The sequence below is a fragment of the Saimiri boliviensis genome, chromosome 20 (genome assembly GCF_048565385.1).
Source record: "Saimiri boliviensis isolate mSaiBol1 chromosome 20, mSaiBol1.pri, whole genome shotgun sequence".
Taxonomy (NCBI): Eukaryota; Metazoa; Chordata; class Mammalia; order Primates; family Cebidae; genus Saimiri; species Saimiri boliviensis.
In genome coordinates, this window is record NC_133468.1 from 31,083,433 (window position 1) to 31,109,790 (window position 26,358).

A 26,358-nucleotide genomic window follows, 5' to 3' on the forward strand; every position below is an offset into this window, starting at 1 on the left:
GGCAGACTGTGCCACTGCCCTCCAGCCTGAGTGACAAAGTGAGACTCCGTCTCAAAGAAACAAACAAAGAAAAACTCCCAAAGAAAGAGGACCTCATTGCTTCAATCAGTCACAACCGTTCTGGTCATCAGACCACTCACACCAGGCCAGCTCCTGGTTCTACTGGTCAGCATACATATTAGCTGTGCTGCCAAAAGGGGCCCACACCTGTTGATCCAGTCAGCTCAGGTCAGAACAATTCTCTGATCCAATCAGTTTTAGTCCAAAAAGTGTTCATTTATGGGTCCATGTAAATGTGGATTTTTTTCCCATCTCTGCCACCCCTGAGACAGCAAGAACAACCCTTCCCCTTCCTCCTCTCCTCAGCTTACTCAATGTGAACATGATGAGAATGAAGACCTTGATGATGATCTACTGCCACTTAATGAATAGTAAATATATTTCCTCTTTCTTAAAAAACAGTGTTCACATGGTACGAATGTAGCAGATACTTCCAGCGTACCAGCCTCCTCTTCAACACAACTATGATTTTGAACAGTGTTTAAAATATCAATAAATATTTATTTGTATATGAAAACAGGAAAAGGATAAACTAAAGCCACGGGGGTTGTGTTAGGGTGAAGGGATCACAGGTAATGACTTTTCTCCATTTTGCAAATTTCCTTTAATGATACTGTCATTGCCTTTTTTTTTTTTTTTTTTGACACAGAGTCTTGCTCTGTCGCCAGGCTGGAGTGCAAGTGGAGCCATCTGGGCTCACTGAAACCTCTGCCTCCTAGGTTCAAGCAATTTTCCTGCCTCAGCCTCCTGAGTAGCTGAGACTACAGGTGCGTGCTACCACGCCCAGCTAATTTTTGTATTTTTAGTAGATACCGGGTTTCACCATGTTGGCCAGGATGGTCTCGATCTCTTGACCTGGTTATCAGCCGGCCTCAGCCTCCCAAAATGTGGGCAAAGATGAAGGCTGTAATTGTGGTAGCTTGTGAAAGCACTTTGAAGGTACAAGTGTCTGTTATTACTCTGAAAACTCCTTTTAAACGGTTATAATAGCATATGCCACATGAGCAAAGCATGGAACATTATAACTATGCTTGCTTGTGGAAAGACATCCCTTGTCCACAGGCCAAGTGTTTGAAAATACCACCCACTGCATACAGCTCCAGGGCCCCCGAGAGAAGCTACCATGGCAGCTTCAGGAAACCAGCTTCCCCAGCTTCACTTTGATCTTCCTCTGCCTACACTCTTGCTTCAGTTCCTCTGCCACAGACATACAATTACCAAGTATTATTATTGCTTGATAATAACTATAATTACTACAAGGAATGCCTGAGATGGAAAAGACAGGTGAAATCGAACTTTCACATGGACTGGCGTCTGAGCTGGAGAGTCTGTTTGAGTTTGAGTCGAGGAAAGCCTGAAACCCCCCACCCCCCACTCCCGTCGGGCCCTGCATTAACTGGGGGCGAACAAGGACCCGACCCACCAACCTGGAGGCTTGAAAACTTAAGGCCAAGGTGCCCGGTCCAGCGATTCGGAAACCGAGATGCAAAGTCCTCCCTCCTTCCTAGAAAGGACCCGGAAGCGCGGCGCGGTCCCGGAAGGCGAGGTGCTGACACACTTCCGGCCTTTGTGACTCATTGTGTCTGTGTCGAGGCGTCGGGAGGGCCTAAGTCCGTGTGCGGTGCCCTTCGGCCGGCCTGAGCCCCAGAGCCAGCTCCCCTTTCTCGCCCAGCGCCCCCAGGCCGCTCCCGGGGCTCACGGTGAGACTTGGGGCCGGCCTCTGGGGTGGGCGGGCGAGGCCGCAGGGGTGTGTGCGCGAGGGTGGGCTCCGCATCTGCAACCCTGGGACCCCCTCCAGGCGGCCCGGGTGTTGTGCGAAGAGAGTCCATGCCCCTGCCTCCTGACCGGGCCCGGCCGCAGGAAGCGTCGTCTTCCTTGGGAGACATGTCCGCCCCACCTCCGGGACCAGGCGGGGAGGGGACGAGGGTTTCAGTGGCCGGGGGTGCCCGGAGACGTGGGGAGAAGTTAAATGCGGGCCCCTCTCCGGCAGTGTCGTCATCGCCCTTGGACGTTTCTGCAAACGGGGTCGTGAGGGAACCGACCCCTGTCTTGATTTTTCTGCTCTCCCTTCGTCGCCATTTGCTTTGATTCCGGTGAGGCGTTTCTTCCCTCCGGGTCCTTCGAGACCTCGAGGTGAAATGAGCGGAAGGCTGAGAGATGACACATTTTGAGGTGCCGCATTCGTTTCGAGACCTGGTTTTCCTTCTCCCACCCCCACCACTGAGCGGTGATTAAGGAGTATTTGAAGCCTAGTCATAGTGGATAAAGAAGTGATTGGTATCTAGTAGAGATTATATACACCCCACTCTGTTTCAGCATGATGGAATGTTTTGAAGGCTTTGTAAAAGAGCTGTCCGGGACGTGAGGAGGATTTTTTTCAATTCTGGATAGTTGCTCTGTTTGACATGGAGTGGGAGAGAAGTGAAGGGAATTTGGAAATTTCACGGTGTCACTGGGAGGCTGATTAGCTGAGTGACCTTGGATAAGACAAGACACTCACCAAGTCTTAATTTCGTCATCAACAAAACTAACTGGATTTTCCCCAAAGGTCCTTCCGACTTCGAAATGATTTGGTCGATGTAATTGAAAAATTCAACTAGAGTTTAGCCCGACACTCCTCACTCTTTCCCGTCCCTTTCCTGCCTTGCCCCCGGTACACAATAAGATACTTTCATTATAGAGAGTGGCTTTCCATGGCCTGAGACCAAAGAAAGCATTTATTGTACGGGCCAGTGCTAGGCGGATTGGAGACGGTCAATAAATACTTGTTGAATTGAATTGTGGAGAATTCATTGTAACCACATCACAAAGCACTGTTAGTATATATGCTGAACGAGTGTGGAGAAATCGCTGTATTACATAGGGAACCATGATGATTTGCCCCAGAATGTGTATCCAGATTTGCATCTTCTCTGAATTACCATACAAGATTCTTATTATTTCAGGCAGTTTTCACCAATCTGAAAATACAAACAGGGGGAGCTAGCTGCTTAGTCTTTTGCTTATTCTCCACTTGATTTAAAAGCATTTAAAGTTTTTTCTAATGTTTTCTATTGCATCCAAATACAGATGAGTAGCATATTAAATCTAACGTTTTCATTCTGTGGGAGTATCAATATTCTTTGAATAGCTAGCCATCTTTTAAGGTAGCTTTTTCATATTAAAACATTTGATAGCTTCATTTTTAAAAAAAAAAATGGGCATAAAGGGCAATTTATTTAAACCTTTCAGGTTTTTTTTTTTTTTTTTTTGAAACAGAAGACAGAGTCTTGCTCTGTCGCTCAGGCTGGAGTGCAGTGGTGAGATCTTGGCTTACTGCAGCCTTTGCCTTCCAGGTTCAAGTGATCCTCCTGCCTCAGCTTCCTGAGCAACTGGGACTACAGGCATGTGCCATAAAGCATGGCTGATTTTTGTATTTTTAGTAGAGACGGAGTTTCACCATGTTGGCCAGGCTGGTCTCGAACTCCTGACAGACAATCCACCCACCTTGGCCTCCCAAAGTTCTGGGATTACAGGCATGAACCACTGTGCACCCAGCCTTTGTTTACGCTTTCAGGACTATGCCCTGGAAAAAAAATACCGAGCTGTTTAGAAAACAGCCTTTGAAATAAACAGTTTGTAATTTAAAGCCTTATTTAAGAAAATCCTTTCCGTTTATCTTAGGTGAGAACTGAAGTATCCTAAGCTGCTGGGGGTAATTAAAGTGGATAGTATGTCAGTATGTTTTTCAGCCCATCTTCACCCAGAGATAATTTCCTACTATCTGGAACCGCTAACCTACCTCCATTTGACTGATAAGGATACAAATGCCAGAGAAGTTAAATACCTCACTCAGGGATATGCCACTCATTTGTGGGAGATTAGAACTTAGTTATTGATGCCTGAGCAGCTTTCACTATTACGGGGCTTGTCCCATTGCTTAATCTTTTAAGCAGGCTGAAAATTGGAATGTTCAGTTAACATCTTTTAAGCTTATTGAAAAAAATTAAAACATTTCTGTAGTGCCTACTAAATCCCAAGCACTATTTTAAGTGCTTTTTATCTGTTACCTCATTTAATCCTCACAGCAACTCTGGGGCAAATGCTCATTTGTATTCCCATTATACAGATGAGGAAACCAATACAGAGAGAGGTTAACTTGTTGGCTTGCCTAAGGTCATGAACTAGTAAGGGGTGGAGCAGCTTTAATGCTAAGGTGAAACTCATCCAAGTAGCCCATGTAACTAATTTGAGGGCAACATTGAATGTAGAATGAACAGGACTTTTTTTTTTTTTTTTGAGACAGAGCCTCTCTCTATTGCCCAGGCTGGAGTGCAGTGGCACAATCTTGGCTCACTGCAACCTCTGCCTCCCGGGTTCAGGCGATTCTCCTGCCTCAGCCTCTCTAGTAGCAGGGATTACAGGCACACGCCACCACACCTGGCTAATTTTTGTATTTTTAGTAGAGACAGAGTTTCACCATATTGGTCAGGCTTGTCTTGAACTCCTGACCTTGTGATCTGCCCGCCTTAGCCTCCCCAAAGTGCTGGAATTACAGGCATGAGCCACTGCTACTGCGGTGGCCTGAATGGGCTTCTAAAAAATAGTAACATTGTCAATTTAATCAAGTGTATTTTTAAAACAGGCTTGCAAGGAATCATGCTAAGTGGTCTAAGCAGCACAAAGAGGCATGCTCTTAACAATAGTCTAGTTGAGGAAGAAGGCAAGAGAAATTACGGAGAAAAAGTCGGCACAGTGTCTCACACCTGTAATCCCAGCACTTTGAGAGGCTGAGGTGGGTGGATCACCTGAAGTCAGGGTTCAAGACCAGCCTGGCCAATTTGGTGAAACCCAATCTGTATTAAAAATAAAAAACATTAGCCAGCCATGGTGGTGGGCACCTGTAATCCCAGCTACTCTGGAGGCTGAGGCAGGAAAATCGCTTGAACTTGGGAGGCGGAGATTGCAGTGAGCCAAGATTGCACTCTAGCCTAGGCAATAAGAGTGAAACTCTGTCTCAAAAATATATATATATTACAGAGAAAGAAACATGAGAAACTACCTAGCAAATGTTTGATGAAGAGTATTAGGGTCTTTTTTTTTTTTTTTTTTTTTGCAAGGAGAACTGCAGTATTGGGGTCTTTAGAGACAGAAGAGAAGACTACTTAGATCATCTGACAAACCTAAAATAAAACCCAGCCTTTCCACTGCTGTGATGGGTCTTCCCTGGACGCCAGAGTAGGAGCAGAGAAATACTGAGGGAGGGGAAGATGACCTGTCCCAGTTAGGGACAGAAGGAATGTACCCAGGTCCATGTCTGTTTCCCTCTGGACTCATTTCCTCCTTAGAGTCGCATCCTGTTGATTCCCACTGACCCAAGAAGTGTCCTGCTCAATTGCTGAGGCAGGATACAACTTCCACAGTAGGGATTTCTGGTGGCTGGGCTAGCTGTCACACTAGTTGTGCTTAGTTACCATGTTTGAAGGTCCCACTTGGTTATGTTGTGGACATTCAAGTTCCCCACTTGAATCTTCTGCTCTGTCTCCTCCTTTTTTCCCAGGAATGGCTTCAGTCACATAGTGACCCTCTGGTGAAAACTGGGCAGTAGATGAGGCTGTTCCTGAGTGATTTTTTTTTTTTTTTTCTTTTGAGACAGAGTTTCGCTCTTGTTGCCCAGGCTGAAGTGCAATGGTGCAATCTCGGTTCACTGGAACCTCCGCCTCCTGGGTTCAAGTGATTTTCCTGCCCCAGCCTCCCAAGTAGCTGGGATTATAGGCGAATGCTACCACGCCTGGCTAGTTCTTTGTCTTTTTAGTAGAGACAGGATTTCTCCATATTGGTCAGGCTGGTCTTGAACTCCCAGCCTCAGATGATCCACTCTCCTCGGCCTCCCAAAGTGCTGGGATTATAGGTATGAGCCTGGCCGTGATTTTCTTTTTTGAGACAGAGTCTCCCTCTGTTGCACAGGCTGGAGTGCAGTGGCGTGATCTCGGCTCACTGAAACCTCCACTTCCCGGATTCAAGCTATTCTTCTGCCTCAGCCTCCCAAGTAGCTGAGATTGCAGGCACACACCACCATGCCCAGCTAATTTTTGTATTTTTAGTAGAGACAGTGTTTCACATGTTGGCCAGGCTGGTCTTGAACTCCTGAACTCAGTGTATCCACCACCTTGGCCTCCCAACATGCTGAGATGACAGGCGTGAGCCACTGTGCTCAGCCTCTCAGTTCTTTATATAGTGGGATAAGCGTAGCTAGCTCCTGAGATTGTTATGTGGTCAAGTGAAATGCTTAATACCCGGTACCTAGAAAGCACTCAGTAAATGTTGGCTCTTACTATTATACCTACGAGAGGGTTCTGAACAGCAGTAAGTGGCAAGTGGCATTTTAGCTTAGCTTTGAAGGATAAGTAGGACTTGAAAAGGCAGAGAGGACTGAGGAGGAAGCCCCAGATATGGAGTGTGATGTGGAGAAAGAATGGCAGTCAAAATACAAGGCATATGTAGGAAATACTGAGGAGAGTGCTTTTGTTGGATAGGGAAGGTTTATGGGGGGGATTGATGGGAAAAGAAGCTTGAGGGGAAGTTGGGACCCGGCACTGGAGAGTATTGACTGCAAGACTATAGAGTTTTAGAAAGAATAATCTGAGAGGTGGATTGTGGGAGAGTAGGGAGAAAATGAAGGCAGGGAACCAAAGAAACGAAGCTGGACTTCATGGAGTAGATAGATTAAGTATGGCTTGTAATCCCAGTACTTTGGGAGGCCAAAGCAGGTGGCTCACTTGAGGCCTGGAGTTTGAGACTAGCCTGGCCAACATGGTGAAACCCTGTCTCTACTAAAAATACAAAAATGAGCTGGGCATGGTGGTATGTGACTGTAATCACAACTACTCAGGATGCTGAGGCCAGAGAATCGCTTGAACCCGGGAGGCGGAGTTGCAGTGAGCTGAGATCATGCACTCCAGCCTGGGCAACAGAGCAAGACTCTGTTTCAAAAAAAAAAAAAAAAAAAGATAATTTTTGTGCTGTTATATGTACGTGATCCCTTTCCACCAAAGTTAAGAATATGTTTAATGAGCACCATATAACTGAAAATGCTTTTGCTGATTTAAATCTCTTGGTTTAACTCATCATGATAAAGCAATTGAATGGTCTGTTTCTTTTTTTTTTTTTTTTTGAGACGGAGTTTCACTCTTGTTACCCAGGCTGGAGTGCAATGGCATGATCTCGGCTCACCACAACCTCCACCTCCTGGGTTCAAGCGATTCTCCTGCCTCAGACTCCCAATAGCTGGGACTACAGGCTCGCACCACCACACCCAGCTAATTTTTGTATTTTTAGTAGAGACAGGGTTTCACCATGTTGACCAGGATGGTCTCAATCTCTTGACCTCATGATCCACCTGCCTCAGCCTCCCAAAGTGTTGGGATTACAGGCATGAGCCACCACGACCAGCCTGAATGGTCTGTTTCTAAAGCTTCAATTTGATGCTCAGTTTTGATGGCTGTAGAGGTGAAAAAAGTTACTTCACAAAGATTTGTAGTGTCAGTTCTGCTTAGTAACTTTGATCCAACCCGTCAACCATGCTAAATTTTTATTGTTGAAATTCAAAGAGTATATTTCTATTTTCCATTACTTTAAATCACCTGTTCTTACAAATGAATTAGGCAGTGCCATTTTATATCTTTAACAAATAGGCTTAAGACCCACCTGAAATTCTTAATTAGAAAGATTTTTAAACAGGTTAGAAAATATTTCCAAGTTTCTCAGGCTGGAGTGCAGTGGTGCAATTTCTGTTCACTGCCACCTCCACCTCCCGGGTTCAAGTGATTCTTCTGCCTCAGCCTCCCAAGTAGCTGGGACTACAGGCATGCGCCACTACGCCAGCTAATTTTTGTATTACTAATAGAGATGAGATTTCACCATGTTGGCCAGGCTCATCTCAAACTCCTGACCTCGTGATCCACCCACCTTGGCCTCCCGAAGTGCTGGGATTACAGGTGTAAGCCACCATGCCCAGCATTTCTTTCCCCCCAGACAGGGCCTTGCTGTCACCCAGGCTGGAGTGCAGTGGTGTGATCATAGCTGATTGCAGTCTCAAGCTTCTGGTCTCAGTTCTCCCACCTCAGCCTCCTGAGGAGCTGTGACTGTGGACGGTCCCCATGCCCAGCTCATTTTTTTCTTTTTCGTAGAAACTGGGTCCTCTGTGTTGCCGAGGCTGCTCTCAAACTCCTGGCCTCAAGCAATCCTCCTGCCTCAGCCTCCAAAGGGCTGGAATTATAGGCATGAGCCACATCTGTCTACAAGAGTCTTAAAGCTGCTTGTCTCTTTTATGAGAGTAGTATTAGTTAAAGCTAGATTTTTTTTTTTTTTTTTTTTTTTTTTGAGACAGAGTTTTGCTGTGTCGCCAAGCTGGAGTACAGTGGCATCGTCTTGGCTCACTGCAACCTCCATCTCCCACATTCAAGTGATTCTTCTGCCTTAGCGTCCCAAGTAGCTGAGACTAAAGTCATGCCACCATGCCCAGCTAATTTATATATATATATATATATATATATATATATATATATATATATATATATTTTTTTTTTTGAGACGGAGTTTCACTCTTGTTACCCAGGCTGGAGTGCAATGGCGCAATCTCGGCTCACTGCAACCTCCGCCTCCTGGGTTCAGGCAATTCTCCTGCCTCAGCCTCCTGAGCAGCTGGGATTACAGGCATGCACCACCATGCCCAGCTAATTTTTTGTATTTTTAGTAGAGACGGGGTTTCACCATGTTGACCAGGATGGTCTCGATCTCTTGACCTCGTGATCCACCCGCCTCGGCCTCCCAAAGTGCTGGGATTACAGGCTTGAGCCACCGCGCCCGGCTTAATTTTTATATTTTTAATAGAAACAGGGTTTTACCATGTTGGCCAGGATAGTCTCAATCTCCTGACCTCATGATCCTCCTGCCTCAGCCTCCCAAAGTGCTGGGATTACAGGTGTGAGCCACACCCAGCCAAAGCTAGATTTTAAAATCCATTATTTCACATAACTGGTCTCAGATAAACCAGGCTACATCACAGTGTCTAAAATGAACAACACCTGTGACAGGTCAGCACAGACTAAGTAAGGGTATTAGTGTCAATTTGTATGTTAAATATGGCTTAATTTCTCTCACTTTTAAGATACAAACATTCTAATATTTTTTTGTATCCCTTCAGGATTATCTTGTACTTTGGAAACCACAATTTAGACTGGCCAAGGCGCCTATAAAAGTAGCAAAAATAGCTAGATGGTACAAAAGTGGTCCCAGGGCTTCAAATTTGGTGGAATATTGACTCCACTAGGCAGCCCCCTGCTACTGACCAAACGTAAGCCTCAGTTATGTCATCTGTAAAATGGCAGTTTACAATTTGGCTGACCTGCTAGGGCTGTTGTGGGGACAAAAGAGGACGGTACATGTACCACTTTAAGCCTGGCACCTGGCACCCTGCTAACATTCAGCTGTCTCTGGGCCAGGCACCATCAGTTCTCCGCTTCATAAGCTGCTGTCCACCTGCAGGTAAATCACTCTGACTCCAAGCAAACACCCTAAGGGTGGAGTCTGCTTGTTTGAATCCTGTGTTTGAGGTTTCTGTTTGCCAATCTTGATACATGATGTGACAGTAGAGACTATTTTTTTCCTCAGTTTTTCAGGATCATTATTTTTTTGAGACAGAATTTAACTCTTGTCACCCAGGCAGGGAGTGGAGTAGCGCAATCTCGGCTCACTGCAACCTAAGCCTCCCGGGTTCAAGCGATTCTCCTGTCTCAGCCTCCCGAGTAGCGAGGATTACAGGCATCTGCCACCACGCCTGGCTAATTTTTGTATTTTTAGGAGAGGTGGGGTTTCACCATTTTGGGCAGGCTGGTCTTGAACTCCTGACCTCAGGTGATCTGCCCATCTTGGCCTCCCAAAGTGCTGGGATTACAGGTGTGAGCCACCGCGCCTAGCCTCAGGAGCATTCTTATAGTGCCTTGATGTGCTGCCTCTCATGAAGTATTAGCAGCACAGGTCACTTTTCATAAAGGTACATACTAATTTTTTTTTAATACTTCAGGAATAGTACAGAAACACATCATAAAACGTCTCCCAGGATTTAAAGGCAAGCGCAGACCCTGTTTGGATCAAATCAGTTCCTGGAGCTTGAATGATGACCGCTGAATCACGAGAAGCCACGGGTCTCTCCCCACAGGCTGCACAGGAGAAGGATGGTATTGTAATAGTGAAGGTGGAAGAGGAAGATGAGGAAGACCACATGTGGGGGCAGGATTCCAGCCAACAGGACACGCCTCCTCCAGACCCAGAGATATTCCGCCAACGCTTCAGACGCTTCTGTTACCAGAACACTTTCGGGCCCCGAGAGGCTCTCAGTCGGCTGAAGGAACTTTGTCATCAGTGGCTGCGGCCAGAAGTAAACACTAAGGAGCAGATCCTGGAGCTGCTGGTGCTGGAGCAGTTCCTTTCCATCCTGCCTAAGGAGCTCCAGGTCTGGCTGCAGGAATACCGCCCCGACAGTGGAGAGGAGGCCGTGACCCTTCTAGAAGACCTGGAGCTTGATTTATCAGGACAGCAGGTAAAAACAGGTGAAACCTATTATTACATGTGAGCAGGGCACGGATGTTGAAGCTGGAGCCAGGAGAAGTATTAACAGTCTTTAGGTGATTAGGTGGTTACCCTGTCTGAAAAAGGTTCTGGCCTTCTCCTCCCTCCATCTACCTGCATACAGTCTGTTTTTAAATATTTTAAATTTCTATTTACAAAGTGATTTACGCACAAGCCCAACCTATTTTTGTCTTCAGGTCCCAGGTCAAGTTCATGGACCTGAGATGCTCGCAAGGGGGATAGTGCCTCTGGATCCAGTTCAGGAGTCCTCGAGTTTTGACATTCATCACGAGGCCACCCAGTCCCACTTCAAACAGTCCTCTCGGAAACCTCGCCTCTTACAGTCGCGAGGTAAGAAGCAAGATTTCATTTGGGGAAAGAGAAGTGATTCAGGATGAGAGTCCTCTCTGTGCTGCTGAGTGCCTGTAATGAAGAAGCATGCCTGGCCTAGGCAACATAGCAAGATACTATCTCTACAAAAAATAGAAAAAATTGCCAGGTCTGGTGGCACACACCTGTGGTCCCAGCTACTCAGGAGGCTGAGGTGAGAGGATTGATTGAGCCCAGGAGGTTGAGGCTGCAATGAGCTGTAATCATGCCACTGATCACCCAACCTGGGCAACAGAGCAAAGACCCTGTCTCAAAAGCTACTTACAGAAAAGAATGAGGCTGGATGTGGCGGCTCATACTCATAATCTCAGCACTTTGGGAAGCTGAGGCGGGTGGGTCACTTGAGGTCAGGAGTTCGAGACCCAGCCTGGCCAACATGGTGAAACCCTGTCTCTACTAAAAATATGAAAATTAGCCAGGCATGGATGGCATGTGCCTGTAATTTCAGCTACTCGGGAGGCTGAGGCAGGAGAGTCACTTGAACCCAGGAGGTAGAGGTTGCAGTGAGCCAAGATTGCACCATTGTACTCTAGCCTGGGTGAGAGAGCAAGACTCTGTCTTTAAAAAATTGATTAATTAGTTAATTAAAAATTTTAAAAAACAGTCCAGGCGCGGTGGCTCATGCCTGTAATCCCAGCACTTTGGGAGGTGAGGTGAGTGGATCACCTGAGTGGGGAGTTCAAGACCAGCCTAACAACATGGAGAAACCCATCTCTACTAAAAATACAGAATTAGCCAGGTGTGGTGACAGGTGCCTGTAATCCCAGCTACTCCGGAGGCTGAGGCAGGAGAATCACTTGAACCCAGGAGATGGAGGTTGCAGTGAGCTAAGATTGCGTCATTGCCCTCCAGCCTGGGAAATAAGAGTGAAACTCTGTCTCAAAAAAAAAAAAACTTACACAGAGGTAAGAAGACCTCCTTACTTCCCTGCCTTTCTGGATATTGCTACTAAAGTGTTATTTTTTGTTGTTGTTGTTTTTCTGGATTTCATTGAGACAGGGTCACACTCTGTCATCCAGGCTGGAGTGCGGTGACATGATCATAGTTCACTGCAGTCTTGACCCATTGGGCTCAAGCCATCTTCCCACCTCAGTTGCTACTAAATATTTTAAAGCTGGGTTGTGTTTCCCATAAGTGTAGGCATCAGTGGGATTCTCATATCCTGGTATCATTCCTTGGACTGGACAAAATTAGGAGCCAGACTTGAGTCATGGGTTGAATGGACCCACTTCTACAGCTGAGAATAGGAACCTGGGTTCTCATCCTGGCTCTGCCACTCTTAACTGGGAATGTGACAATGGGCAAGTCATTTGCACTCTCAGGGACTCATTTTCCCTTTCTTTAAAATAAAAGGATTGGATCAGGTGATAGGACCCTTTTATGACTCCTGCTCAAGAGTAGAGGTCTTGGGAAAACTGAGGCCTGTGTTCTCTTGTTTGTGTTGTCTGGAATTCTCTATTTGGTACCTAAACACTGAACAGTGAACATGCTGGTGCAGGAAGGAACGTGCCCCAAGACCTTCTTTGAGCAAAGCTCAGAGCAAAGCTAATTTACTTACAGCTCCTTTCTCCTTCCCCAGCTCTTCCTGCCACCCACATTCCTGCACCCCCTCATGAGGGGAGTCCCAGAGACCAGGCAATGGCATCTGCACTATTCACAGCAGATTCCCAGGTGAGCTGTGGCCCCTCTGCCCTCCTGAGTCCCCAGCGTCTGCCTCTGTTCCTGAGCTCTCTTTGTGGTCTCCACACAGGCTCTGGATGCCCCTGCTCTCAAAGAAGTCCCAACCCTGTCTCTTCCTTTTAGTGTCTTTCTACCACAAACTCCCCTCTGCCCCCAGGCTCTGGCCACCTTTTCCCTTCCAGCATTCTATGGCTTTGCAGCCACCTCTGTTCCTGACTCCAGGTTTTTGGGCAATGGGATCATTCCTGAGTTTGGAGCGGGAAATGACTGTGTTTGTCTCCTGTTATTTCAGGCAATGGTGAAGATTGAGGACATGGCCGTGTCCCTCATTCTGGAGGAATGGGGATGTCAGAATCTGGCTCGGAGGAATCTCAGTAGGGACAACAGGCAGGAAAATTATGGGAGCGCGTTTCCCCAGGGTAAGACAGATGCAGGCTTACTGTCTGATAAGATGGTTTTGCCTTTGCCAGGCACAGTGGATCACACCTGTAACCCAAGTACTTTGGGAGGCCAAGGCAGACGGTTCATGAGGTCAAGAGTTCAAGACCAACCTGGCCAACATGGTGAAACCCCATCTCTACTGAAAATACAAAAATTAGCTGGGCATGGTGGCACACATCTATAATTCCAGCTACTCGGGAGGCTGAGGCAGGAGAATCTCCTGAACCTGGAAGGTGGAGGTTGCAGTGAACCAAGATCACGCCACTGCACTCCAGCCTGGGCAACAGAGCGAGACTGTCTCCAAAAAAAAGAAAAGAAAAGGCCGGGCGCGGTGGCTCAAGCCTGTAATCCCAGCACTTTGGGAGGCCGAGGCGGGTGGATCACGAGGTCAAGAGATCGAGACCATCCTGGTCAACATGGTAAAACCCCGTCTCTACTAAAAATACAAAAAATTAGCTGGGCATGGTGGTACGTGCCTGTAATCCCAGCTACTCAGGAGGCTGAGGCAGGAGAATTGCCTGAGCCTAGGAGGCGGAGGTTGCGGTGAGCCGAGATCATGCCATTGCACTCCAGCCTGGGTAACAAGAGCGAAACTCCGTCTCAAAAAAAAAAAAAAGAAAAAGATGTTTTGCCTCTTTGTGTGTTAGCTGTAGGAGCTCTGATGTGTTCAGTTGAATGTTGATAAAGCCTTAGAGACTACCTAGACCTATACCCTTTTTTAAACCAGAGAGTGAGAACATTTGTGTTCATTTAACTCCAAAAGCATGGTATTGTGACACTGATTCCAGATGGGTTTTTTATGGCTAGGTAGTTTTTGCTCTTTAAAATCAGAAATAATTGTGTTCTGAGACCACTCATTTGCCTGAGAGGCAGCTCTGCTGCATTCCCATGGATTACAATTTAGGTGGCTCTGTCAGGGGAATATCTCTTTCCTAGCAGAGATGCCAATACACTGCTTTGTGTAGTTCTACAACTTGCACCCGGACTGTCCTTGTAATCAGGATTCCCAGCTTCTAAACTTAATGGTGATTTTAAGAGCTCTGAGTCCTGGATGTGTAGTAAGAATGAGGAAGTTCAACAGGCATTAGCCAGATAAGACAAGGTGACACTGTTAGCAGACATTTTCATTTGGCTCTACTAGATAGTAACCCTTCAGGACAGTGCTGCAAAGAGGCCCTCACATAAGTTCAGTAATAAACAGGTCCATAGCAAGACTTCTACCTGGGAGGGCAAAGGGAATTTGAATAAACCGTGAACATGAAGGATGTTACTAATGAGACTTCGAGTTCTATTTTCAATCATAGGCATAAATGGGGCTTATAAATTCTCTTGGTACTTGCTCTTTGTACTAGATGAATTTTTTCTTTCCTTTTTTTTTTTTTTTTTGAGACAGTCTTGCTGTTTCCCAGTGCAGTGGTGCAATTATAACTCACTGCAGCCTCAACCTTCCAGGCTCAAGCCATCTTCCCACCTCAGCCTCCAGAGTAGCTGGGACTACAGTCATGCATCACCATGCCCAGCTAACTTTTGCATTTCTTGTCATGTTGCCCAGGCTGGTCTCAAACCCTTAGGCTAAAGCGATCCATTTGTCTCTGCCTCCCAGAGTTCTGGGATTCACAGGCATGAGCCATAATACCCGGCCTTCAGTATTAATTTCAGTTTCTTTTCAGTTCTCAGTTATTCTGTGTCAGTCAGTGAAGGGTTTAATTATGTTTACTAATGCTATAACCACTTTTTTTTTTTTTTTTACCTACCCCTCTGTTAATTTGAGCACTGTCAGCTCTGTGCTCCTCTCCCTGATGGAGAGAGACTATTTCCTATGTCTGAAGGTTCCTGTAGCCTGCCATGTTCAAAACAAGTTCCTTGGCTAGGCACAGTGGCTCACACCTGTAATTCCAGCACTTAAGGGGGCTGAGGCAGGAGGATCACTTGAAGCCAGGAGTTAAGGACCATCATGGGGAATATAGAAAGACCACTGTCTTCACAAAAAATTTTAGCCAGGCAGGGTGGTGCAGGCCTGCAGTCCCAGCTACTTGGGAGCCTGAGACAGGAGAATCACTTGAGCCCAGGAGATTGAGGCTGCAGTGAGCTGTGTTCAGGGCACTATACTCCAGCCTGGGTGACAGAGCAAAACCCTGTCTCCAAAACAAAAAACCAAGTCCTTGTTTGCCTGCTAATCATCAACTTGTTGATGGAAAACTCACAGAATTGGAGAAATACTTTTTTAAAAAACTGTGTTCCTTTGTTTCTGCTAATACTACTAATCATTTTCTATGAAAGACCAGTTCTTTTTTTTAAACTTATGAATACTTGTTAGAAATGGAACATGATCTCTTTTTTTTTTTTTGAGACGAAGTTTTGCTCTTGTTGCCCAGGCTGTAGTGCAGTGGCACAATCTCAGCTTACTGCAACCTCTGACTCCCAGGTTCAATCGATTCTCCTGCTTTAGCCTCCCATGTAGCTGGGATTACAGGCCTGAGCCACCACGCCTGGCTAATTTTTTGTATTTTTAGTAGAGACGGGGTTTCACCATGTTGGCCAGGTTGGTCTCAAACTCCTGACCTCAGGTGATCCACCTGCCTCGGCCTCCCAAAGTCCTGGGATTACAGGCTTGAGCCACCACACCTAGTCATAATATTTTAAATGTATACATATGCCTTCCAATTAATTATCAGGTGATCCAGTAATAGAACTGTGACCTCTGAAGGCTCCTGCTTGGCATCCCTTTCCTCTTCCTGTAACTTGTTCTCTTCCCTCTGCTAATTCCCTGTGTCTGTTTCTTCCCATCCTCTCCCCAGGCTCCTTCTGTTGTCAGTTTCCCCTTACTCTCCACTCTTTGCTGTCTCATCTTCCAAATTTTTGTTGCAAAACTGGAACAACAGATTTCCCTGTTGTCCCAGTTTTTCCCCTTTTCTCCTATTTAATCTCCAATTAATATTGTAAAGTCAGGCTGGACGCAATCACTCATGCCTGTAATCCCAACACTTTTGGGAGGCCGAGGCACTCAGGTCACCTGAGGCCAGGAGTTTGAGAGCAGCCTGGCCAACATGATGAAACCGAAACCGCATGTCTACTAAAAAATATAAAAATTGGCCAGTGTGGTGGCTCACACCTATAATCCCAGCACTTTGGGAGGCCAAAGCAGATAGATCATGAGGTCAGGAGTTCAAGACCAGCCTGGCTAACATAGTGAAACCCTGTCTGTACTAAAAATACAAAAAATTAGCCGGGTGTGGGGGTGGCCACCTGTAGTCTCAGCTACTCTAGAGGCTGAGGCAGAATCGCTTGAACCCCAGAGGCAGAGGTTGCAGTGAGCTGAGATCGCTCCACTGCACTCTAGTCCGGGTGACAACATGAGATTCTGTCTCAAAAAAAAAAAAAAAAATTAGCTGGGCGTGGTGGCGTGCACCTGTAGTCCGGCTACCCAGGAGGCTGAGGCAGAAGAAGTGCTCAAACCCAGGAGGCAGAGGTTGTAGTGAACCGAGATCACGCCATTGCACTTCAACCTGGGCAACAGAGCAAGACTCTGTCTCGAATGAAAATAAAAATAGGGCCGGGCACGGTGGCTCAAGCCTGTAATCCCAGCACTTTGGGAGGCCGAGGCGGGTGGATCACGAGGTCAAGAGATCGAGACCATCCGGGTCAACATGGTGAAACCCCATCTCTACTAAAAATACAAGAAATTAGCTGGGCATGGTGGCGCATGCCTGTAATTCCAGCTACTCAGGAGGTTGAGGCAGGAGAATTGCCTGAACCCAGGAGGCGGAGGTTGCGGTGAGCCGAGATCGCGCCATTGCACTCCAGCCTGGGTAACAAGAGCGAAACTCCGTCTCAAAAAAAAAAAAAAAAAAAGAAAAGAAAAATAATGCGAAGTCATTTTGTAGCCATGTAGAAGCTTCCCAGGAAACTGTCACTTGATCCACCTGTATATTCAAAAGAAAAAGGTGCGATATGAATTTTCTATTTGTTGTATCAGGTAGTGAAAACAGGAATGAGAACGAGGAGTCAACCTCAAAGGCCGAAACCGTGGAAGACTCGGCATCACACGGGGAGACAGCCGGAAGATTCCAGAAAGAGTTTGGAGAGAAACATGACCAGGAGAGCAAAACAGGAGAAAGACAGCAGAAGAACTCTGAGGAGAAAACCGGGAAAGAGAAGAGAGATTCAGGGCCAGCTACAGGAAGGGACAAAAGAACCACCACAGGAGAGAGAGGCCCAAGGGAGAAGGGGAAAGGATTGGGAAGAAGCTTCAGCCTGAGCTCCAACTTCACCACCCCTGAAGAAATTCCCACAGGAACAAAGTCTCACAGATGTGATGAATGTGGTAAATGCTTTACAAGAAGTTCAAGCCTTATCCGCCATAAAATAATCCACACTGGAGAAAAGCCCTATGAATGTAGTGAGTGTGGGAAAGCCTTCAGTCTTAACTCCAACCTTGTCCTACATCAGAGGATCCACACGGGAGAGAAACCTCATGAATGTAACGAGTGTGGGAAGGCCTTCAGTCACAGTTCAAATCTCATCCTCCATCAGCGCATCCACTCTGGAGAGAAACCTTATGAATGTAACGAATGTGGGAAGGCCTTCAGCCAGAGCTCAGACCTCACCAAACATCAGAGAATCCACACGGGGGAGAAACCCTATGAATGTAGTGAATGTGGAAAAGCTTTCAACCGAAACTCATACCTGATTTTGCATCGGAGAATTCACACTCGAGAAAAGCCCTACAAGTGCACTAAGTGTGGCAAGGCCTTTACCCGCAGCTCCACGCTCACTCTGCATCACAGAATCCACGCCAGAGAGAGAGCCTCTGAGTACAGCCCAGCCTCCCTTGATGCGTTTGGCGCCTTCCTGAAAAGTTGTGTGTAAAGCAAGAATTTGCCATGAAGCCATTTCCCCCTTTTGTTTCTAAAATTATTTCAGAGATGTGTGCCCATAGAGGGAAAAAGAAATACAGCCTCCACGGATTAGAAAACAAAAATCACACTTAAGGATCCTTCTGGTCACATCAGCAGTGTTCTGCCTTTGTGTAGTAGTTGAGCATATAATCCTTCCACACAGTCCCTGCAGGGAAAAGCTTATGTGATGGATAATCCACGTGAGATTTCCATACAAGATAAAAGCACACGCATAGTAAAATGTCAAGCTTTTTCAAGGTAACGAGGATACCTTTAAGGCACTCTTTGACTCCGGCAACCACAACGTAATAGTTAAAAGATCAAGATTGGCTCCACGAACATGATACGGAGGTTAAGATGCTACTTACTGCAAACAAGCCCTACTTTGGCCAACATCTTGCTTATTTCTCAAAAAAGAGGAACAGTGAAAACAAAAATGACATGGGGACATGCTGCTCAAGCTAGTTATGTATATGATAAGTTACATATATGATCACTGGTAGCCTACCAAAGCTATAGAAATCTAGGACTGTGCTAGTCAGTATCAAACCAAAGATTTCTATCTCTTCCTGCAAGAGAGGGTATGTGCACCAGTCTACAGTTCCAAAGGACTGCAACAAATGTAGATGGTTCTATCCTCATCCCTGAGATCAATTCTACTGAAATGGCAACAACAACTCAAAATACTTCTCTCCCTTCTTGAAATCCCTAAAGCACTAGAGCACTCCCAAATGCATTTCTCTGCAAGTTAGCACTTGATTGTATACTGTCTTTTAATCCTTCATTGTTTCATGTATGAAGTTTTTAATCACCCCACCCCAAAAAAATGATTCGGTTGTCAAGGGATATATTTCTGTCCCTGCCAGCACAGTGCTGGACATAGTGAGTGCTGAAAACCTAAGAAGCACTCATTAAGACTGACTTCTAACAGGACTTCTATGTGTGTGATAAAGGCCTGTGAATCGTGAGTCCCTGAAATACAGTAGCCTGGCCTAGGTTCTAAAGAGGACCTTTGTAGCCACAAGGCATGCTAAACCTCGAGGGTCTGATGCTATTTTTGTTCCAAATATAAACGAAAGGCACTGGTTAGCCGCCTGCATAGACTTTCTAAACACAGATCACTGAGTGAATACCATGGAATGTCAGAAGTGACTCTACCATCGTCATCTTAAAGAAGAAAAATAACACTGACTAAGGTCATTTTTTTTTTTAATCTCCTTATGTGGCGAAGCTCTTAGAATTGTTTTAGCTTCTGAACAGTGTAATGATTTGGGGATTTTCTGAATCATTTGTAACTTAGATACTGGAGCTCAGAAGATGTGATTTTTATTGCCTTTCAGAAAAAGGAATGTGGTAAAGAGCATTTTTTTCCACACTTTTCCAGTAACTGCAAAAGCATTAGTTGTTAACTGGCAATTACTAAATGCATTTTGTTGCTCTGAGAAGCTCTCCACTGTACTGAGATGTGTCTGGCTGTGTCATCATGATGCACAGTGACTTTTCTGTTTCTCATCACTAGAGATCGAGGTGAAGTTATGAAACTTTCATTGGTCCCATCGTCTGTTCAGAGGGTGCAACTGCCTACCTAGAAGCTGATGGCAGAGACTGTTTCACACACAGGAAACCCATGTATTGTGGGCTGTGTAGGTAGTCATCTGCACTCAAGTAGGACAAGGGTCCTACCCAAGGGTAGGACAGCCCTGCAGAAACTTAGAAACATAAGCTGAGAACAAACCTCAAGACTATCAGTGTGACCTCCCCATAACAAGAGAACCCCATATACAGTTTGAGACTTTCACTTAAGAAACTTAAACTAAAACTGTATTCTTGAGTCTTTCACTGATCAACGGCTGACATCCATGGGTCCAAATGGTTTTATGTGGTGCCAACTAAGTGGGAGCTAAAATTGTGCACAGTGGCCGTTCTTTGGCCTCCCCTTGACTTTATGACTTAAATCAACCACAACTACTTATAGCTTCTAAGCAGTTTCATCAATGTTACTCGGGAAAACATGTTGCAAGTCAACCAGTCACCAGGATATTTCTACCCATGCAATGGAGGAAAAACCTGTTACTCCAGAAGAGTATATTTAAGCAACTTTTTATGGTAAAGTGGAGGTAGAAAATGTATTAAGGATTTTCTTCAAAGAATAAGCCACAACAATGGTTGTGTGGAAAACTGCTGGTGCTTTTGAGCAAGGACTTTTGCCCTCTAGAAGGCAACCGAGGCCGGATGCCGTGGCTAACACCTGTAATCCCAGCACTTTGGGAGGCCAAGGTGGGTGGATCACCTGAGGTTAGGAGTTTGAGACCAGCCTGGTCAACATAGTCAAATCCCGTCTCTACTAAAAATACAAAAATTAGCTGGGCATGGTAGCAGGCACATGTAATCCCAGGTACTTAGGAGGCTAAGGCAGGAGAATCACTTGAACCCAGGAGGCAGAGGTTGCAGTGAGCCAAGATTGTGCCATTATACTCCAGCCTGAGTGACAAGCAAAACTCTGGCTCCAAAAAAAAAAAAAAAAAAGGCAACTGCAAGTGAGGTGTGGAACTCCAGGCAACAATCCAAACACTGACCTTGTTTTTTAAGAGGGAAAGGACTTTGGTCATGTTTACATTGGCTTTTTTTCCTTTCAGCCACAGGTATACGCTGATACGATTTGGCCATCATTTTTGGGTTTTGTTTTTGAATGGAAAATGTGAGCTGTGCCCTCACATTTAATTCCATTTCATTGGGACATCTTCCTGACTTTGTTGGATAGCTGCCACTGGGATTGCTTCAGATCTTCAGCACGTGCTCTCCTTGAAGTAGCTATTTGAAGATGTGTTTTCTGAAGAAAAGAGGCTACAGCTGTTTATTAAAACCACTTGCAGTGCATTCATTTATCAGATGCTCAGTGCAAAGTGTAATTGGGTCGTGGTCAAAAAATGTAACATCTCATTGGCGTTCGAGATAGTCATTCAAAAGTTTTTGGCTGGCTGAAGTTAACAGTTGAAACACCCTCTGGTTAACCATTAGCATGCTAGTTGCCCTAATGGAAATTTTTGAAGAGTTTCTCAATATATACTCTGCCCTTGCCAGGAGGAGAAGTAAAATCTTCAGGTTGTGGCGTATTTGTTTCTGCTCCAGCCTGGAAGGCAAGGCTAAAACCTGAGAATATTGATGTATGAGACATCTTGATATTAAGGCACTTAATATTAAAGGCATAAAAGTGAAACTGCTAAATACGTGTAGAGAGATTGACGTGTGATACGTGGGACAGTTCATATAGACGTCAGATAATTTATTCCAGAAAGGAACCTCTTGAATGTGATGAATATGGCAAAGCCTTTAATCACATCTCAGCCCTTAGCATCAGAAAGCCTACACTGTAAATAAACTTTATGAATATTATGTGTGAGGAAAACTTTCATGTATAGCACTCATTTCTTCAGACAAAATGAATTATATCGTTATGTTCCAGTCATGTGATTAATTTGAGAAACACTGCAAGAGGGAGCTCAATCGTGGCCCAGCACGGTGGCTCACACCCATAATCCCAGCACTTTGGGAGGCCGAGGCGGGTGTATCACGAGGTCGGTAGTTCGAGACCAGTCTGGCCAACAAGGTGTGAAACCCTGTCTCTACTAGAAATTAAAAAAAAATTAGCCGGGTGTGGTGGCGCATACCTGTAGTCCTAGCTACTCGGGAGGCTGAGGCAGGAGAATCGCTTGAACCTGGGAGATGGAGGTTCCAGTGAGCTATCAAGCCACTGCACTCCAGCCTGGGTGACAAGAGTGAGACTCCATATCAAAAAACAAAAAAGGGAACTCAGTCTTAACTGCAGAGGATCTACAGACTGAAAAGAAAATGTGGGGAAATGCTTTAAAAAAAATAGCAAAATGTGCGACTTCTTTAAAAAATTGTTAATGTTGGGTACTTCCATATATTTTATATGACCATAATGTCTGTCTGTGTTTTGTACCTTCAGTCTCTGTTACTGTTCTGTGTGTTATCTGTAAGCAGATTCTGTGTTTTATTTTAGTCTGTTTGACAGAACATATCACTCAAAAATGAAGTTTCGGAGCAAACTGAAGTAACCAGTGTGGTTGTAGACAGAAAGTCAGCTCACAGAACAAAGCAGCGGGGAGATGAAGGGAAAAGTTTCATAGTTCGGTGCTTATCAAATCAAGATATTGGTACATTTGTGAGGAAAGACAGGATAATGGGGCACTAAAATGGAACTCCTTTAAACATGCAGCATTTTGAGTTTTTCTTCAAAACCAAGAGGTTGACCTCTGAACTGTCAGGTCACCATTGCACACAAAGGGGTGGATTCTCTTGTCAGCAGAGGGTCTTCTCCATGAAGTGAGAGTGGGAAGTGTACAGGAATGGCCAAGTGGGACTGCTTAAGCTGACCAGGTTCTTTAAACTGAACTCATGCTTTCCCACTGACTCACTCTTAAATCCTTATGCTTAGAAAATTGGGGAAAGCACTGGCTGGGCTCGGTGGCACACACCTGTAATCCCAGCATTTTGGGAGGCTTTGGCAGGCGGGTCACTTGAGGTCAGGAGTTCGAGACAAGCCTGGCCAATATGGTGAAACCCCGTCTCTACTAAAAATACAAAAATTAGCCGGGCATGGTGGTGAGCACCTGTAATCCCAGTTACTTGGGAGGCTGAGACAGGAGAATCGTTTGAACCAGGGAGGCAGAGGTAGCAGTGAGCCCAGGGTGTACCACTGCCCTCCAGCCTGGACAACAGAGTGAGACTCTGTCTCAAAAAAAAAAAGGGAAAGAAAATTGGGGATAGGAGAACAGCAATGGGCATTCTCCAGAATTGGATGCAGGTGCATTGTCGTGGCATTGCAGGAAGTCTGCAGTTTTGCAGTATTCCCGTTGCTGTGTTCCTGTGTTCACTGCTCCCACTTTTCTTCCCCTGGTCTATGATGATTAGGAGAAAGGGTTGTGAAGAATCATTGCTGTGAAAGAATTGTTTTTGAATTTCTATCCTAGAGTCAGTCACCTTTATTCCAGGTAGTCGTGCTGATCTGCTTATCCAAAGCCAGCTAACCAAGTTCATCCTCATGGAAGACTATGAGTTGGAGTAACAGTACTAAAATACACTCAAACAGTGACAGCAATACTTGCCAGGGGGGCCATATTTCTCTGTCCTACTCTGAGCAACTTCTCGGAATTACTTCTGAGGGGGGCTGGGGTTTTCCCATCTGGGAAATTGAGTGAAGGTCTGCAGATTGTTAAATATAGAATCAGAGAAAAAGAAAAGTCAGTGGTATAAATAGATCATTTTGTAGAACTTAGGATGATTTTTATTTCAACTACTGGAGAATTTAATAAAAAGCATTATTGTTTGAAAAGTTTTTCTAACATAGATTTAGGTTGTGTTTTTAGAATGGACACTACTGTACATTTAAAATCAATTATTTTGCTATTCAGATTAATGTTTTATTATCTGAAAATGAAATTATCTGTTTTACTTTTCAAAGCTTTGTGAAACAAACTTGAAGTTATAGGGAGGTAAGCCATCTCCAATTCTGCAGGTCAAACAGAAGTTTGGGAAATATTTTAACATCCCACAATACAGAATGTCTTAACATGAGAATTGAATTTCATAATGTCTGGTTCCATTTAATAGCAAACACCACCCCAATCTCATGTTTTCCTGTTATCCTAAAACAATGGAAGGAAACCAGGTGTTTGGTAAACTTCTAAATCATGGTCTGCGATGATTTTAATCTGAGATTCTCGCCTCCACTTACTAAAGAGTCATGACTCAATTCAAATTGCACAGTAATCAGTAAAGTGAATATATCTTTAAAATGGAATTTTCTCCCTTCAGCAAGCACTCATTAAGCAGTGAGGCTGAGTATATTAAAATACAAAGAAAGATCTGTGTGAGTGATTGAAAGGTGATACTAAAAAACTTAAGATTTCATTCCAGTTTCAGGTTTGGGTTTTAAGTTCCTTTGGTCCAGGAAAGGGTCCAGGCAGCCACAGTTGCCCTAAATCACTGTCATTAAGTCTTCCAGCAAGGTTAAGTGCGTTATGGAAGGAAAAGGGGGAAGTGGACTGTAACAGCTTCGAACTCCTGGGCTGAGGAAGAGTACTTAGGAGGCCTGAGGAGGGGCCAAGGAAAGGCTGTTGGGATGTGTTAGGGTTGGTACCTGAGGGCCTTCCCCTCACTTCAACCAGGGAAGAGCATCTGGCTGCTTTTTAAATTTTTTGTCTGCCCTAGCAAAGTCAAAGCATGTTAGATTAGAGATGCTTCTGCTGATTGCAAGGGTTCTTATTTGAAAATACATGAGGGGGGTGGGGTGGGAGGAGGCAGATTGTGGTTATGCAGGAAAATCTTGTTCTAAAAATACGAGTTTGGGAGTAAGGGGTGGGATATCCAAGCAGAATCAGTAATTATTTTAAAATGAGCATATGTATTTTTATTAACTTTTAGTTAAATATAGATTTTACAGTGAGGTGAGCATAAGCCTAGATCTATATAGAGAGCTAACTCAGGCATTGTCTTGTTTTTTGTAGACTATTAAAAACAACCTGTCCTGTTTTGTCAATTCCCAGCTTCTTTTAGAATAAATTAGACCAAAAGAAGAAATGTACTTGTCTCTGTATACCCGCAGAATGAAGTTACCGTTGTTAAAAACTGGATTTTTCATTTTACTAGGTTCCGAAGAGTCCAGATGCTTGGTAGATGTTCGGTATGTGATTTTTAAAATTGAGTTTGTTCACTTAAAGTTCTCCTTAACATTTCTAGGAAGACTTCTTTCAATAAATAATGGAATCTTAGAGGAAAAGTGGGTTTTTAAAAGCTAAGAAACTCCTCCACTAAAAGTAATCGTTGGAAACCTCGATTGAGGTCTAAAGTTTTAATCCTAAGAGAAATGGCAGCATAATGAAACATGTACACATTTATAGTCAGTGGTCCATCTTAGGAGGCCAGTGGTGTCTGATAAATACTAGAGTAGTGAGGTCGGGGAAGGAAATTGTGGGGATTTGTAATAAATATTCTCTTTATGTTGTTTCTCTTCTGAGTCATGGTAAAAACAATAAATTATCATCTCTAGGTGGCAGTGCTTGTGCTGGTTTTTGTTTGTTTGTTTGCTTGTTTTTTAAATCATCCTTGGTTACATAAATACACATTGGGAGCAAAGAAAAGTATTTCAAAGTTAAAAGAACTGGAACTGCGACCCACAAACAAAATTGTCACGCAAAACTCTCTGTTGACTTTGTAAACCAAAAATAAAATTCAAAGACCTCCCAGTCCTCGGAATGAACCCCTCCTCTCAGCCAAGGACATTCCAAAGTTAACCTGAAAAACGAGTTCAGGCCATGCTGGGAAGTGAGAGCCAGATATGCCTCATTATACCATCTTCCCTTATGGAATTACTGGTACAACAGACTCTTTAAGACTGATGGACATGGTTGGGAACAGTGGCTCACTCATAATCCCAGCACTTTGGGGAGCCAAGGTGGGTGGATCACCTGAGGTCAGGAGTTCAAGACCAGCCTGGCCAACATGGTGAAATCCCATCAATAGTAAAAATACAAAAATTATTCAGGTATAACTTTAAGACTGGATGTGGGAAAAAAAAAAAAAAAAAAGAAAAGAAAAATACAAAAATAAGCCAGGCATGGTGGCGGGTACTTGTAATCCCAGCTACTTGGGAGGCTAAGGCAGAAGAATCACTTGAATCTGGGAGGCAGAGATTGCAGTGAGTCGATATGGCGTCACTGCATTCCAATCACGTGACAGAGTGAAACTCTCAAAAAAAAAAAAAAAGACTGATGGACATTTACAATCTGTTCTCTCTGACGCCTGTCACCTGGAGGCATCATATGCATGATAAAAGCTTGGTCACCACTGCCCCTTATGGTAACCCAGACATTCCTTTCTACTAATAATAACTCTGAGTTTTATGCTGTCGTCCACACTGGAGTGCAGTAGCACAATCTCAGCTCATTGCAACCTCTGCTCCTGGATCTAGTGACTTCACCTCAGCCTACTGAGTAGCTGGGACTACAGGGCCAGCTAATTTTTCTTTTTTTTTTTTTTAATTTTTTTGTAGAGATGGGGTTTCACCTTGCTGCCCAGGCTGGTCTCCAGAGTTGCTCCGTGGAGTGATTGATAACTTCCTTGCAGCCGGGTTTGCACACATCAGAGGAGCTGTGGAGCAAGTGCTGCCCCGTGATGCTTGCACAGAGCTGGTTGGTGCAGTGACTTGAGTAAAAAGAGTTGGGAGGATGTGAGATATGTACAGGAGGCATCCAAACAC

At 44.8% G+C, this 26,358-nt stretch overlaps 1 protein-coding gene across 2 annotated transcripts; it reads left to right on the forward strand.

The window, feature by feature from the left end:
• The first annotated feature begins 1,619 nt into the window (after positions 1-1,619).
• Positions 1,620-25,155, forward strand: ZKSCAN1 (zinc finger with KRAB and SCAN domains 1). 2 transcript variants are annotated; one of them, XR_012515297.1, is made up of 7 exons: positions 1,620-1,760; positions 10,124-10,639; positions 10,866-11,019; positions 12,638-12,729; positions 13,031-13,157; positions 17,156-20,354; positions 20,714-25,155. XR_012515297.1 is itself a non-coding variant. In XM_003934212.4 (6 exons), the coding sequence occupies exons 2-6, from the start codon at positions 10,214-10,216 to the stop codon at positions 18,046-18,048; spliced, it is 1,692 nt and encodes a 563-aa protein (XP_003934261.1). In that variant the 5' UTR covers positions 1,620-1,760; positions 10,124-10,213; the 3' UTR covers positions 18,049-25,155. The 2 variants fall into 2 exon arrangements, 1 of the variants encoding a protein (XP_003934261.1); XM_003934212.4 differs by having other exon boundaries at positions 17,156-25,155.
• The last annotated feature ends 1,203 nt before the right edge of the window (positions 25,156-26,358 follow it).

Coding starts and splice junctions, on each gene's coding strand:
- ZKSCAN1 (XM_003934212.4), top strand. CDS start 10,214: ATGATGACCGCTGAATCACGAGAAGCCACGGGTCTCTCCCCACAGGCT. Junction 11,020..12,637: donor TCGCCTCTTACAGTCGCGAG/GTAAGAAGCAAG, acceptor CTCCTTCCCCAG/CTCTTCCTGCCACCCACATT. Junction 13,158..17,155: donor TGGGAGCGCGTTTCCCCAGG/GTAAGACAGATG, acceptor TTGTTGTATCAG/GTAGTGAAAACAGGAATGAG.